This window comes from Cornus florida, unplaced genomic scaffold, assembly GCF_030987335.1.
Source record: "Cornus florida cultivar Cherokee Brave unplaced genomic scaffold, ASM3098733v1 CherokeeBrave_3.0.0_Hap2_Chr05, whole genome shotgun sequence".
In the NCBI taxonomy this organism is placed as follows: domain Eukaryota; kingdom Viridiplantae; phylum Streptophyta; class Magnoliopsida; order Cornales; family Cornaceae; genus Cornus; species Cornus florida.
The window spans coordinates 79,347,230-79,360,390 of NW_026775575.1; the positions used below are offsets into that span (position 1 = coordinate 79,347,230).

The 13,161-nt window shown below is 35.5% G+C and overlaps 2 protein-coding genes across 2 annotated transcripts; one reads left to right on the forward strand and one right to left on the reverse strand.

The window, feature by feature from the left end:
- Positions 1 to 2,639: 2,639 nt before the first annotated feature.
- Positions 2,640 to 4,469, forward strand: LOC132310250 (WUSCHEL-related homeobox 3). The gene is made up of 2 exons (XM_059808442.1): positions 2,640 to 3,231; positions 3,952 to 4,469. Exons 1-2 carry the CDS (start codon positions 2,836 to 2,838, stop codon positions 4,192 to 4,194), a joined length of 639 nt encoding a protein of 212 aa, XP_059664425.1. The 5' UTR covers positions 2,640 to 2,835; the 3' UTR covers positions 4,195 to 4,469.
- A 1,996-nt stretch (positions 4,470 to 6,465) lies between these two features.
- On the reverse strand, positions 6,466 to 11,936 carry LOC132310251 (putative respiratory burst oxidase homolog protein H). Its single transcript, XM_059808444.1, is given in 14 exon segments — positions 6,466 to 6,821; positions 6,928 to 7,006; positions 7,094 to 7,222; positions 7,312 to 7,436; positions 7,546 to 7,753; positions 7,876 to 7,947; positions 8,118 to 8,220; positions 8,304 to 8,419; positions 8,506 to 8,601; positions 9,197 to 10,015; positions 10,105 to 10,218; positions 10,303 to 10,351; positions 10,463 to 10,625; positions 10,721 to 11,936. Coding segments are annotated over 14 exon segments (2,538 nt in total). The 5' UTR covers positions 11,076 to 11,936; the 3' UTR covers positions 6,466 to 6,711.
- Between the last annotated feature and the right edge of the window lie 1,225 nt (positions 11,937 to 13,161).

Below are 13,161 nucleotides of genomic sequence, written 5' to 3' on the forward strand. Positions count from 1 at the left end.
GTATAAATCCTTGTCTCATTTGTGTGTGCCTATTTTTATTTTCTTATTATTTATTTTTCTCTTATTCTCATAAACTCTTATTCGATCTTTATTTCATAATAGGAGAGGTGATCGGCAAAGGAGGAGAGAAAGACTATAATATTTTTCTATTTTATAAAATATAATATTAAATTGGCTTACATGGTTTCTTTTCTCTACTCTTCTCTTATCTCTTATCCAATTTCAAGAATGCTATAATAATAATAATAATAATTATTATTATTATTATTTCTATTTCACCCAAACATAAATACATGTTATTATTATTTTTTCTTTTCTTTCGTAATTAAAGGGTTGTTGTTGTTTTTTTTTTTTGCGTAAATGATGAGTTGTTTTTTTTTTTTGCATAAATGATGAGTCGGGGGTTGTTAGATGAGTGTTATATCAATGTCTGTAATGTAGCGTATTGCACTACGATGGAACTGTGTTAATTTAATAGTGGACAGAATGAGAATGAGGGACAGGGACAGGAGGGGTGTTGGTCCGAACTATTGAATAAAGTGAGAGGACGGACTCCCTTTCATCCAACGAGTAAGAACCGACAACCCTCTATAAACTACTCCGTAGAAAGAAAGTAGTTTTGAATTTAAAGGTAGAAAGTAGCTTGAATTTGATTATGATACAAAGCATTTAGTGGTACGTGTTACCTTTTGTAATGTTTAAATGGAGTGTTCAGAAATTAGTGTGATGACAGAAGAAGGATAAGATCATCAGAGCTCCAGAGACAAAAAAGATAGAATCTGCATGCATTTGTGCTTCTCTAACCTTACTTTTTTCTGTGGACTAATTAAGGGATGGAGATAGAGAGAGAAGTGAGAGTTGACTTTTGTGCTTATGAATGAGGCATTGGATGATAATTTGGCAGAATAGATTCTCCAAATATAATGTGTGTGCAAGTACATTTTTATCTATATAATACTTTTACGATGCGTTCGTGTCAAATATCAGATGTAGATGTTTTTCCGAATAGTCGTGAATATGCGTCCAATAAATTTAAAATATATTTTTTAATTTTTAACATGTATTTGATACTTTAACTACGTATTCAATACTCTTCTTATGTATTTGATAACACGTTTTTTTAACAAGTTTTGAATATTTTAAAATGTAACTTTTCTAATAATAATATTATGTGTTGTGAAACAAACTCTTACATTAAATGGAGTGCATGCCCGTGTTGGGTTCTATAGATTCATAATATTACAGGGAATTGATATAACAAAATTGTATTTTTTGTATATAAAAATGTATTTATTTTTTGTCGTATCTCGCTGTACTCGTATCTTATTTTTTTGAAATTTTTCGTATCGTAATATTCGTATCGTATCTGCACCTCGTATTCGCATATGTGCTTCCTAGATTACAACTTTTACTTAACACATATAGTAAATTGTAAAAATTTATGACGAATAATTATACTTATCTCTTTTATAGATTATCTAAAGAATATAGATCTCTCCTATGATTTCAAATATAACGCTAACCACCCCTGTTAGTATTGGTTTTGACTTGAAATTATTAAATAATTATTCTACTCATTGCACTCTTATTAATTTTAATGTAAAATATTTGTTTCTTTATACGCAAAATAATCTTTTCAAGTTAATGGTATTTTCGGGTTTTACATAAATATTAAGCATAACCTCATTGGACAAAGAGTCAAGAGTATCATATTTTAGAATAGGAGAGGCGAGTATTTCAATGTTATATTTAAAATTAAAGGGAAGGTCACTAAATAAGGGTAATTATCCCAATTTACAATTAAAATAGAATGTAAAGAGTGGTATCTCCATTTGCTTTAGATTACAAATTTAATTTTCCACCCAAAAAGCAAAGATAAGAAATCGCTTTTGTCTAATGTTATACAAAAAGACAATTATATCCCTAACTAAAAAAAATTATATTGACAAAAATAGTGCGAGTTAAAATTGATTTAAATTAAGTAAGGAGATTCGTTTTCTCTTATCAAATTTAATTCGATTCTTTTAATTGGTTCAGCCCATTTGAATTATACCCATTTAAGTCATATATACACCTAATTTTTATAAGATGAATTAATTTTGGTGTGCATCGAATCATTAATAACGAGTACCAATTAATAAAAAAAAATCTTTAATAATAATATGGTAAGGATCTGAGTATTTATTACACCTTCTATGGTACAAGATACAGATGTAACTTAAAATAGATAGTTCTAATTTCTCATCCTTCTTGTGTGGTAAAAAAAAAATAATAATAAATAAATAAATAAAAGGGGTAAGAGAGGCCATACACGTACATGTATTATGTATATCAACCAACTTTAAAAGCTCGTTTATTGAATCTGTTCCTTTTGTCTGTAAGGAATTCAAACACTTGTTCAATCAAACTTACCCTTCTGTCTATTTCATAGCCATTGTGTAATTAATAATAAGGTAATGATGATGGAATCATTCAAGCAACCACCAAACCCTTCTCACTCACATCCACTGACTACTAATGAGATGAGAGGGACCCCCCTTTCTCTCTCTCTAAAAACACACACATATACACACACATATACACACATATCTATATATGCATGGACTGAAACCTTCAGTGAATGCCTCTCTGAAGGAAAACATCAGCATGACAAAATACAGTACTAATACCACCATTTTTCTCTTTTTAACTTCTTCTTCTTCTCTCTCTCTCTCACACACACGCACAGTCACACACACTGTAACTTTCTCCCTGTCCATCTATTTATACACACCCTTTGAAGGCAGTCCTCACCATCTCAAATCCATATATTATACAAAAGAGATATAGAGAAGAATGTCTCCAGCAGCTTCATCAAGGTGGTGTCCAACACCAGAACAATTGATGATCTTAGAAGAGATGTATAGAAGTGGGATAAGAACTCCAAATGCTTCTCAGATACAGCGTATCACAACCCACCTCTCTTTTTATGGCAAGATTGAGGGCAAGAATGTATTTTACTGGTTTCAGAACCACAAGGCCAGAGACAGACAGAAGCTCAGGAAGAGACTCTCCAAGCAATTGCACCAAGAGCACCAACATCAACTTTACCATCATCAATATCATCAACAACAACACAAGCAAGTACTAAACTACCATAACCATCTTATTCAATACCTTGAGAAGCCTCCTGCTTATTCCTCTCCTCTCCATCAACTTTCTCACTATAACTCAAATGAGCTTCTTCCTCAGGTAATCTTAACCACACACACACACACACACACACACACACACACACATATATATATATATAATATAGGTTATTAATAAAAAAAAAATAGTTTTTGCAAGTTACCCCGTGCATTGCAGGTACTCCCTCTGGAGGGGGTAAGCCCCAATACATTCAAGGGATATAATCCTTCTCGATTAGATTATCAGGTCTAAGAATCATTATTCTTTTGCTTTTCTCCTGTGTCACTCATCAAGTATGGCATATATTATTATTTTTACATTCATAATGTGAAATTTTACATAAAATTGGTTTTGCGAGCCAATATGATGTTGCCCTACTAGAAATATAAAGATGGAGAGAATTTCTGGGTGGAGCAAAATATTATAATTCTTTTATAAATTTTTACAAATTTTAGTTACATAGTACCAATTCGGCCCCAAAATTAAAATTTCAAATTCCGCCCTTGCTCATAGTACTTTACTTTCAATAAGAACAAAGTAAATATGACTAAAATTATAAGCAAAGTATGTCCATTATTTGTTTTTAATCATCCCAAAGTGCTCTTAATCTTGCAAGGAAATTTGATCTATGGAAAGTATGGTAAAATTAAAGATTCTATAACTTGCAAAACCTAAGATTTCATAGCTATGAGTAGTAGTATATAAGAATTTGGAAGGAGATAGTATTAATTAATTTTGTTCTTGCAGTGCTAATATTCATGTTAATTACGTATGTATTAGGATGGAGTTGAGGAGGCATCAACACAGACGATGAATCAGAAATGGAAGGTAGATCATAGGGAAAGGATGGAGACGGAAAAATCAACGGCTCTTGATTGGATGATGATGATGAATGTGGGTCCAAGCAGTACCCCTTGTTGCAATAGACCCCTCAAAACCCTAGAACTCTTCCCCATCACAGCCACCAGTCTCAAAGATGAATGCACATCTAAGCACAATATTTCCTATTCCAACCAACTCTAACAGCATGAATCTAGATCTCTCTCTAGGTAGATGGGTCAGCTAGGTTTCAATCTACCTATAAGTTGTTTAATGTCTTTGGTTTCTGTTATGCATTTGTCTCTAGACTTGGGACTCTAGCTCCAGTGAGAAATATCTGTATCTTCTAATGGGTAATTACTATAGTACTACTATTACTCTTTAAGTTGGTACTGTTTGTTTCCAAATCAGAATCTGCTTTGGGCTTCACAAGGTTCTTTTTTTGTATTGTTATTAAGCTTGTCTCTACATGTTGTAAATTAAAGCTGTCAAGTGCAACATCAGTACTACTTCATAGACATGTCCAAATCAGCCTTTTCTTTGGTCTTACATTGTCAGACAAGTCAATAGGGAATCAGTGGGTGGACACTAATAGAGCATGAACAGGAAGCCAAGGACATCCAAACTCCAAGTGAAATTTGGAAATTCTTGATAGAAACAATATACAGTGTACCCCAACCATTCATTGATAACTAAATTGATGCTCGGTGGTGTTTGGTGATGGCTATGAAAAGGCAAGACCTCCCATTAGGTTTGTCAAATGTCACTTACCTTTCCTGATTATCTGGTTTATGTAATAAATTCCCCCCTCTTGACCATTTTGCCTTTTTTAATGCTTGAAATGATAGCAAATATTTCATAGGTAAAACAGTAAAAAAATCACTGATAAAAAGGTTAGTGGGATTATAAAACGTAGAGGGATTTATGTAAGATATTGACAAACCTTAAGAGAGTTAAGTGATATTACCCATTAATGAATGGTTAAAGTCCTATTATGCTGTGTTTTTGTTTCATATATGGTCATTGGATTGGATAATTTCTTAAGATTAATTTGCATGATAAGTATTTGTTTATTAAAGATGTAAATAAATTCAAATCTTCAAGGAATATTCCAATCCAAGGCCCAAATGAAGTAGTCATGCCTAGCTATACATGAGCATGAGACCAACCTAGAGTCATGGCTCTTTGAATTGAACTCATTCATTTAATGAGATGGATCACATGCAAGGCACGTAAAACTCTAGCTCACCTCATTCAAAAATGAAGATAGACGGGGGTTAAACAATTATCAAATCATGATTCTTAAAAGCATTCCTCTATCATGAGTCATGTAACATTTATTTGTGTCACACAATAAATAAAAATAAAAATAAAGTTGACTTATATCCATGGTTTGTTGATGCAGAATTGCAATGTTATTTGAAGTTAAAGCCGTACACATAACTTCATATAACACAAGATCCTTCCACACAAATTAGGTTGGTAAGCGATTTAGATGCCTCCGAAATTAGATAGTTAAGTTTAGTTTAAATGAGGCTTAATTAATTCCTAAATGAATATAGCTGAAATTCTGCAGATCAGGAAGCTTGCCAGAAACTGTAGTTGGATAGATCATTCCAACTATGAACCAGATTGCTCTGTCTAACATTTATCCTGATCAATCCAAACCGGTGTTTGTCTCATGCATGGTATCCATGTTCATCCAACGAGCATATATAATCTAGATCAATGATGTTTTTGTTATATCTCCGAGCTTCCTGATCAGTTTTAATTTTTCTTATTAAATATTTTTCTGATAACATGACCATTATTTCTGATAATTATTAGTAATTAAGAGTCTTGCAGTTTTAATTTTTCTTATTAAATATTTTTCTGATAACATGACCATTATTTCTGATTATTATTAGTAATTAAGAGTCTCATTCAAGATCCTGAACTGATTACTATCTCTTCCAGTACCATGTAAAAGTCATTGATGCCATTCAAATGTCAAGAAAGTTGAAACATGCTCTTACACAATGTCACTATTGAGATAACATAACATTACCAATATGCCAGTGGCCTAGCGGTACCAGACTCCAACTTATAAAGGGAGGTCAAGGTTCGAGCCTCGGTGGAAGTATATTTGTGTGAGTACCAATTAAGGAAAAAAAAATGACATTTACAATATAAGCCACTCTCTCATATTCTGTGATTTGTATGCATGCCTTACATTGTTGTATATTGACCAGAGTCACTCTGTCACTGTCACATTAATGTGATTCACATGAAGTGATTGTATAGATTTACTTTGTACTACATGAAATCAAACATTCATGTAGTCCAAAATGAGTTGAGATCTAAATTCAAGAGGTTCTCATAAGATTTAAGCGTACATGTAGTCCAAAATAAAGAGAAGATCATAATTATGTGAGCTTTAAAAGATGACACCTTAATCCACAAAATTAACATAATCAGCAGAAGTAATGCCGGATGGAACCTCAAAAACCAATAAGTGCAGTTGTAAAATTTTAATCTAACTAAAAATTTACAACCATAAAGAAATTCTAATATTCCAAATTTAAACCTGTTTGTGTACAATTTTCTTTTTCTTTTTTTCATGGAATAATTATACAATGTATATCATACTAGCTATTCTCTAACACAAAGGCAATGGATGGTTTGTGTGTTGATTTGTGACCAAAAAAGAATTTTTATTTTTTGTTGATGCGAGGGATTGCTCTAAAAGTTTTCTTTGTGAAAATGGAAGCGCGTTGATGTATTTAAGCTAAATTCTTGACACAGTCTCTTAAGTGGTTTGGTGAGTGTAGGGCTTCCACAGTAGAAGACACCTGCAATGCACCATACGATCAATCATCATAGAGCAGAATTAAGGGACTAAACTAAGTTAGAAGAACATTTTAATATTGATAGTGTCATAGTTAGGTCTAGGATTACCTATACGCGCAGCTGGATGGTCAGTTGACAGTTGATTGAATACCTTTTTCCAGTTTGGTCTCGCGAAATGTGTTCTGATCTGTTGTTGTGATTGCATGTTAGAAAAGCAGCTAAGAAAATAGGGGGACAAAAATGATTCATTGGATTTTTTGTTGTTAGTCAATACCCTGCTTTCTGAGACAATGTCAAGTCCATTCTTAGCATGTTGCAGAGATTGAACCATGGCAATGAGCGCGGAACGTGCATCTCCTTCTTCATACACACTAGTCAAATAGTTGTGCATTTCTATTATGTGCTGCAAAATTGAGAAAACGTGAATCAGTTTGAATTTTGTAACAATGGAGGAAAGAACAAGTGTAGTTAAGTTGATTTTCTACGACTTACATTCTGGTCATACTCTGCTATGTCATCCATGACACCTTTGAACCATTCAAAGGAGCCTTGTTCCCTCGTCACCCAATAGAAATATGCTCTTTCTGGATATTTTTTGGCTCCCTCAAAGCCGCTTTCTAACAGGTCCTGCATTAGTTAAATCCCTTTTGTATGGTTAATCGATTTTATTTTTTTATTTTTTATTTTATTTTTGGGGGTAAATGTTATATGGTTATTTGATATTGCTTGTTTGCTCTTAATTAATAAAGCCAAGGCTGGCTTGCTTTGAACTCACCGGATCTTTTTCACCCGGCTTGATGTTGTTTAGGAGATCTTTTATGATGCTGATGAATGGAGTTGCTCCAATTCCCAAGCCAATGAGAAAAAGGATGTCATACTTATTGTAGCTCTGAGCTGGTGCCCCATAAGGTCCTCTAATGAGAATCCTTGGAAATCTGAATTAATTGATTGAGAATAGCTATTAGTCAATGGTGTCAAGTGAAAAGCTATATAGATGCTGCAACCAAATCCTGCTCACCCTTCTTGTGAGTGTTCAAAGTCTGTGTCGGGGTTTGGGTTCGTGTTCACTTTCGTTTGCATTCTAACAAGATTTCCACTTCTTGGTTGTGCAGGTGGAGGTTCACATGCCTGCATTTTTTGTTCTTTAGATTGCAGAGAAGAAAAAAACGGAAAAACAAAAAAACAAAAGATTTGGCATGTGGTTTAGAAATTAAAAATGGACTGTAAATCATTCAGTATATGCTCAGGTCAAATTGTTTAGAGTGTCTTAATTTGTTCCTTCAGCTAGTACTTGTCACCTTTGCAAATCTTTCTCTAAGCTCTGTAGTCCAGTCTCCCAAAGCACGTATGTGGACGCTTAAGTAGTCGTCTCCTGGTGCAGAAGTGATGGAAAAGGGATGCCTGCAACAGTTGATTAATCAAAATTTGAGCATATAGATATTTCCATAGGGGCAGTCACCATCACAGAGTACTTTTTAAATTACCATTCATAATTTGATAAGTCTGGACACTTGACAAAGAGATACATTCCACTCTTGTACTTAAAACCTGGTGGTTTGCTCATATATAATGCCAGAACATTTCCTGTGTATATTATAGCCTGCAACAACCAAAGCATACACCAGGTTAATTGGAGTCATTTTCATGGATCTGAAATCAAATACGTTCGCGTTTGCTGATGGGAACCTTAATGATGCTGACTCGATGATGGTGATCCCGCATAGATATATGAAGCCTCTCGATGACATAGAAGACTAATGGGAAACTGAGATACATCCAAGTCTGCAGGGCCAAAAGTATATATCCTTTCAGCATTGCTTTTTAGTTGATATATAAACCAGTAAGAACTTCAGAATTAAGGAACTAACTAGTCTGTGTCATGACTGCATTGACATGGTGAATCAGACATGGAGTTAATTAATTGACATCTCAGTGGAAATCGAGAATGAATACCGTTGAGGGAACAAGTAATGAATGATGCACAACCAGCCGCGTATGCACAATAGTCCTTTTGTTTCACTATGTAAATGTGAAATTTATGGTTGGGAAAAGTTTCAATTATAGAGAAATATAAGCATTTGGAAATTCATGGATAAATTTTTTTAAAAAAAGTTCAGCAAGGTCAATTGCAATGAACATTATTTGAAACTTCAAGAATGAATTAGTTGAGGTTATCATGTTTATCCTTGCATGAGAGATAATGAAAGCATACGATTTTTCCTACACTAATCAGTGTTAGTCAGAAAAGATGCATTTGCTGTTGATCTTGATTAAATATTTGAATACATCAAAACATTTATAGTGATTCATGCATAATTTGTAAGTAAGTATTAGGATTTATAATGTCAACAATATAGAAATCCATAACCAGACTTACCGTCTGCTTGTACCAAGTATGGCTGAACAGCAACCAGGAACCATGGATACACAAGAGGATATAGACAAAGACCAGCAGATGATGTGCATACCAGAAGGAGTTGAACCCCGCCAAATAGTGAAATGGCCAGCGCAATTTGACCACATTCCTCCTGAAGGAATGTGTCGCCAGTGTGAAAGAGAAAGCCATCAGAAATACCATTATAAGGCCAGTTGAACCGGGAACACTCGCTAGCAGGCCTGCGTAGCTTGGCCTCTTGTCGTGGAAGAGAGGTCCAAGAATTGCCTTAAATTTCATTAGGGGGGCTGATGATATTCTTGGAAAATTACAAGCTAGATGCATTACTGTGTGGACAGCGCTCGCAATTGCTATAGCAACTGCAATGAACTTGTGGAAATTTATATTGTCATCGAAAGGGAATAAAGCACCAAGAAAAGTCTCTCTTAGCTTAGTAAGAGTTCTTCTGCATACAGGGACTAGAATGAGTGCCATATTTAACTTGAGAGTCTCAGCTGAACCCTTTGCAATGCAGAGACAATTACCCATAATTTTGTATCCTTTTTGTGTTTTGTACATTTTATACTTATAAATGAAGAGGATCACGTTAAAGATTAACCACAATGCAATTACCCATATTCTCTTCCAGTTCTCAAAAATTTTCTCTTTGGTTTTAGACACAAATTTGTTAACAGGGGTTCTGTATTGTTTCGGGATCATGGTTCTCGCGAGTGTGTGTGTTCTCTTCGCCATCCTGGAGTCAGACTTGCTGCCTCCTTCAGAGCTCACCATCCCTCTAAGTAGAGTTTCAAGTTGCCACATCTGTTTAGAATACAAAATAAGAATAAAAATACGAACGATTACTAATAATAATAAGAAGAAGAAGAAGAAGAAGACATATCTTTAGTTACCTCTATATATCCTAAATGGTCAGGATCAAGCTCTTCCATGATCAAAGATGCATAAGTCGCGGCGTGTTTCTTAAGATTTGATAGCTTATTTGCGCAGGCGCTCAAAATTATAACCTTCATCATAAAATTTGTTAAAGTTCTTTAAAAAAGTGAAAAAAAGAGAAGCAAAAAAAGCTTCGAAAAGGTCCCTTTTCTTACCTCCTTAACCTCATCCTCTGATAGCTTCCCATCTCCATTCTTGTCACACCTGAAGATCATATTTGCTCATTTGCACTAGCATTTGTTTGCTGGTTTGATAGAGAGAAAATATAGAGACAAAGGGGGAGAGAGAGAGAGAGAGAGAGTGAGAATTCCTTACATGTCAAAGAAAATCTGAAGCCTTGCATCAAGGTCTTTACTGGACATGTCTTCCCAAAAGTCTTTACATTCGCTCTTTGTTATCCCATTTTCCGTGTTGATCCTCCTACGCCTCGCCAAGGCATCAAATAACTCCCCTGCAAATTCTTTGCTGTCTCCCATACCTTCAACACAAGTACAACAATGCATCAAGGCCTAACTTGCTCTATATATATGAATCACATTAGGAGATATTTTAATTAGAATTAATATCACCCACCAATGCAGATTCCAAATTTCTCTTTAGAGAGCCTCCCATCAACTGCCATTTGATCGAAACGTTTCTCAATAGGCTTCCACGCATCCCCTTCCTTCCCGGTCATCGCCCTGTCAAGAAACCGGATGCTGACAAACCCCTTTTCGGTGCCTGATTTTGTGATTCTCCTCACACCCTGCATTCCTTTCTTTCCCGCGGTGCTTATAGTCCTCTTGATGGCCTTGTTAATTGAGCATTGTGATGATACAGAGCTTGGCTTTGGCTTTTCATTATGAATAGGCACATCCACCATACGATCGACCTGGACCCCCTCCAGCATCCATTTCGATGATTCCTTATCTTTCCCCATCCCTCCCATGTCTCAATTCTTTTCCTTCTAGTTTTCTTCTCTTTTTTTTTTCTTTTTTTTTTCTTTTTTTTTTTTTTCTTTTCCTTAATGGCGACGAGAGAGAAAGAGAAAGGAGTTCAGGGGGGAAATTGCAGCATGGGGAGCAAGAAAGAAAGAATGAGAGGGAAAGTTGAAATGGTCAAGGTGTTGGGAAGGAGGGAGAGAGGTTATTGAAGGGTAGTAATTGGTTTTATTTAGTTGTCCTAAAATAGAAAACTAACATATACTTTATATAAAATCTTATAATTCAAAGAAAAATGGCATAGAACAACTATACATCTATGCCATTCTATCATTAGGCCATCAGCCATTCATTTATATGACAATTACCAAGGGCCGGAGACTATTGTACAACAACATTGTCTATTTTCATCTTCCATTTCCATGAATTGCTCAGCTCTAGAAAAAGAAAGGAATAGAGAAGGGGGCCGGAATACAGTTTCTTGGCCCCCAAACAGAAAGACAAAAGCATTCCAGCCACCTTCAGAGCATTAACTGATTACTACAACTAGAAAAGAAAAGGAACAAAAAATAATAATAATAATAATAATTAGATTTCAGTTTCTTGGCAACCAAACAGAAAAATAAAGTGTGTTAGCCACCTTTAGAGCATTAACTGATTACTAGAACTAGAAAAGAAAAAGGAAAGAAATGGAAAAAAAAAAAAAAAAAAATTGAAATCTAGTTCCTTGGCAACCAAACAGAAAAATAAGGTGCGGCAGCCATCTTCAGGACATTAACTGATTACTACAGCTAGAAGAGAAAAGGAAAGGAACAGAAAACAAAAATGAAATACAGTTTCTTGGCAGCCAAACAGAAAAATAAGGTATGCCAGCCACCTTCGTAGCCATTATCTGATTACTAGAATACTGGTAAGTGGTTGCTCCTTGTTCCATGTAGCAGGGCTCTTTGCAAGTAGGGATGGCGACTTTAGCAGTGTATGCGGTAAGGCGGGCAGGGTCAGGTTAGGCAAGTATTTTTGTAATAATATTACAAATCTAACTAATGTAAATAATGAAACAATATGAATTGTTGTTTTCTTGATTCTTCCAATTCACCCAAGTCTTCGTGGGTTTGGAAGAGTATGCAGGCTGCTAAAGGTGTAATTCGGAGGGGCCGAAAGTGGCGAATTGGGGATGGTTCAGGTGTAGACTGTTGGAAGGATAATTGGCTTCCGGATAGGTCCAACTTTGCTGTAACTTCAAAACAGACTTGTGCTTCAATCAACTCAGTAGCTGATTTGATCAATGAGTCTACTCACTCTTGGAAGGCTGCTTTGATCTCTCGCTCGTTCAATCATAGAGATACTGATTTGATCCTTCACATTCCTCTACGTCAGTTGGGTGGGACGGATAAAAAAAATATGGGGGCTCACCTCGGATGGTCGATTTTCAGTCAAAAGTGCATACTATGTTGCTCTTTCTTTACTTACACCCCAGAAGCCTAATCTGAACTCTTCTTCTGAAATGGCTAGCTGAAGTTTTGACTCCGAAAAGAAGAGTATGTGGCGAGAAGTTTGGAAGATTAAAGCTCACCGGAAGATCCAACTTTTTCTGTGCCAAAGTTTACATGATAGATTGCCGGTGCTCCAACAATTTTCTTTTAGAGGCGGGGCGGGTCAGAGGAGGCTGTTTGCAAATGTTGTGGGGCCAATGAGACTATTGATCACATTTTGTGTACCTGCCCTTATGCATGCAAGGTTTGGAAACTTAGTCCTTTTCATTTGGATTTTAGTTGTATATCCCCTTCTAGTTGGCAAAAAAGATGGGTCTGCCTTATCGCTCAGTGGAACACATGTGATGGCTCGTCAGAATGTATTAGTCTCGCTGCTTTTATTTGTTGGTCTTTATGGAAGTGCCGCAATGATCTCATGTTTAGCAACAAGTTATGGGATCCGTTTGATGCCGTTCATCGGGCTCTCACGGAATTTACTGATTTTCAGGATATATGCTCTAAACATGCTCTTCTCTCATTGCCTTTGCCCTCATCCCTTCTCCGTCCTCCCTTTTGGAATGCCCCGCCGCTTGGCAGTTTTAAGTTTAACTTTAATGCCTTT

What these genes read in the sequence shown, in the direction of transcription:
- LOC132310250 (XM_059808442.1), top strand. Translation starts at nt 2,836, where the DNA reads ATGTCTCCAGCAGCTTCATCAAGGTGGTGTCCAACACCAGAACAATTG. An exon ending in CAAATGAGCTTCTTCCTCAG is followed by an intron (nt 3,232 to 3,951) that starts GTAATCTTAACC and finishes CGTATGTATTAG; the next exon opens with GATGGAGTTGAGGAGGCATC.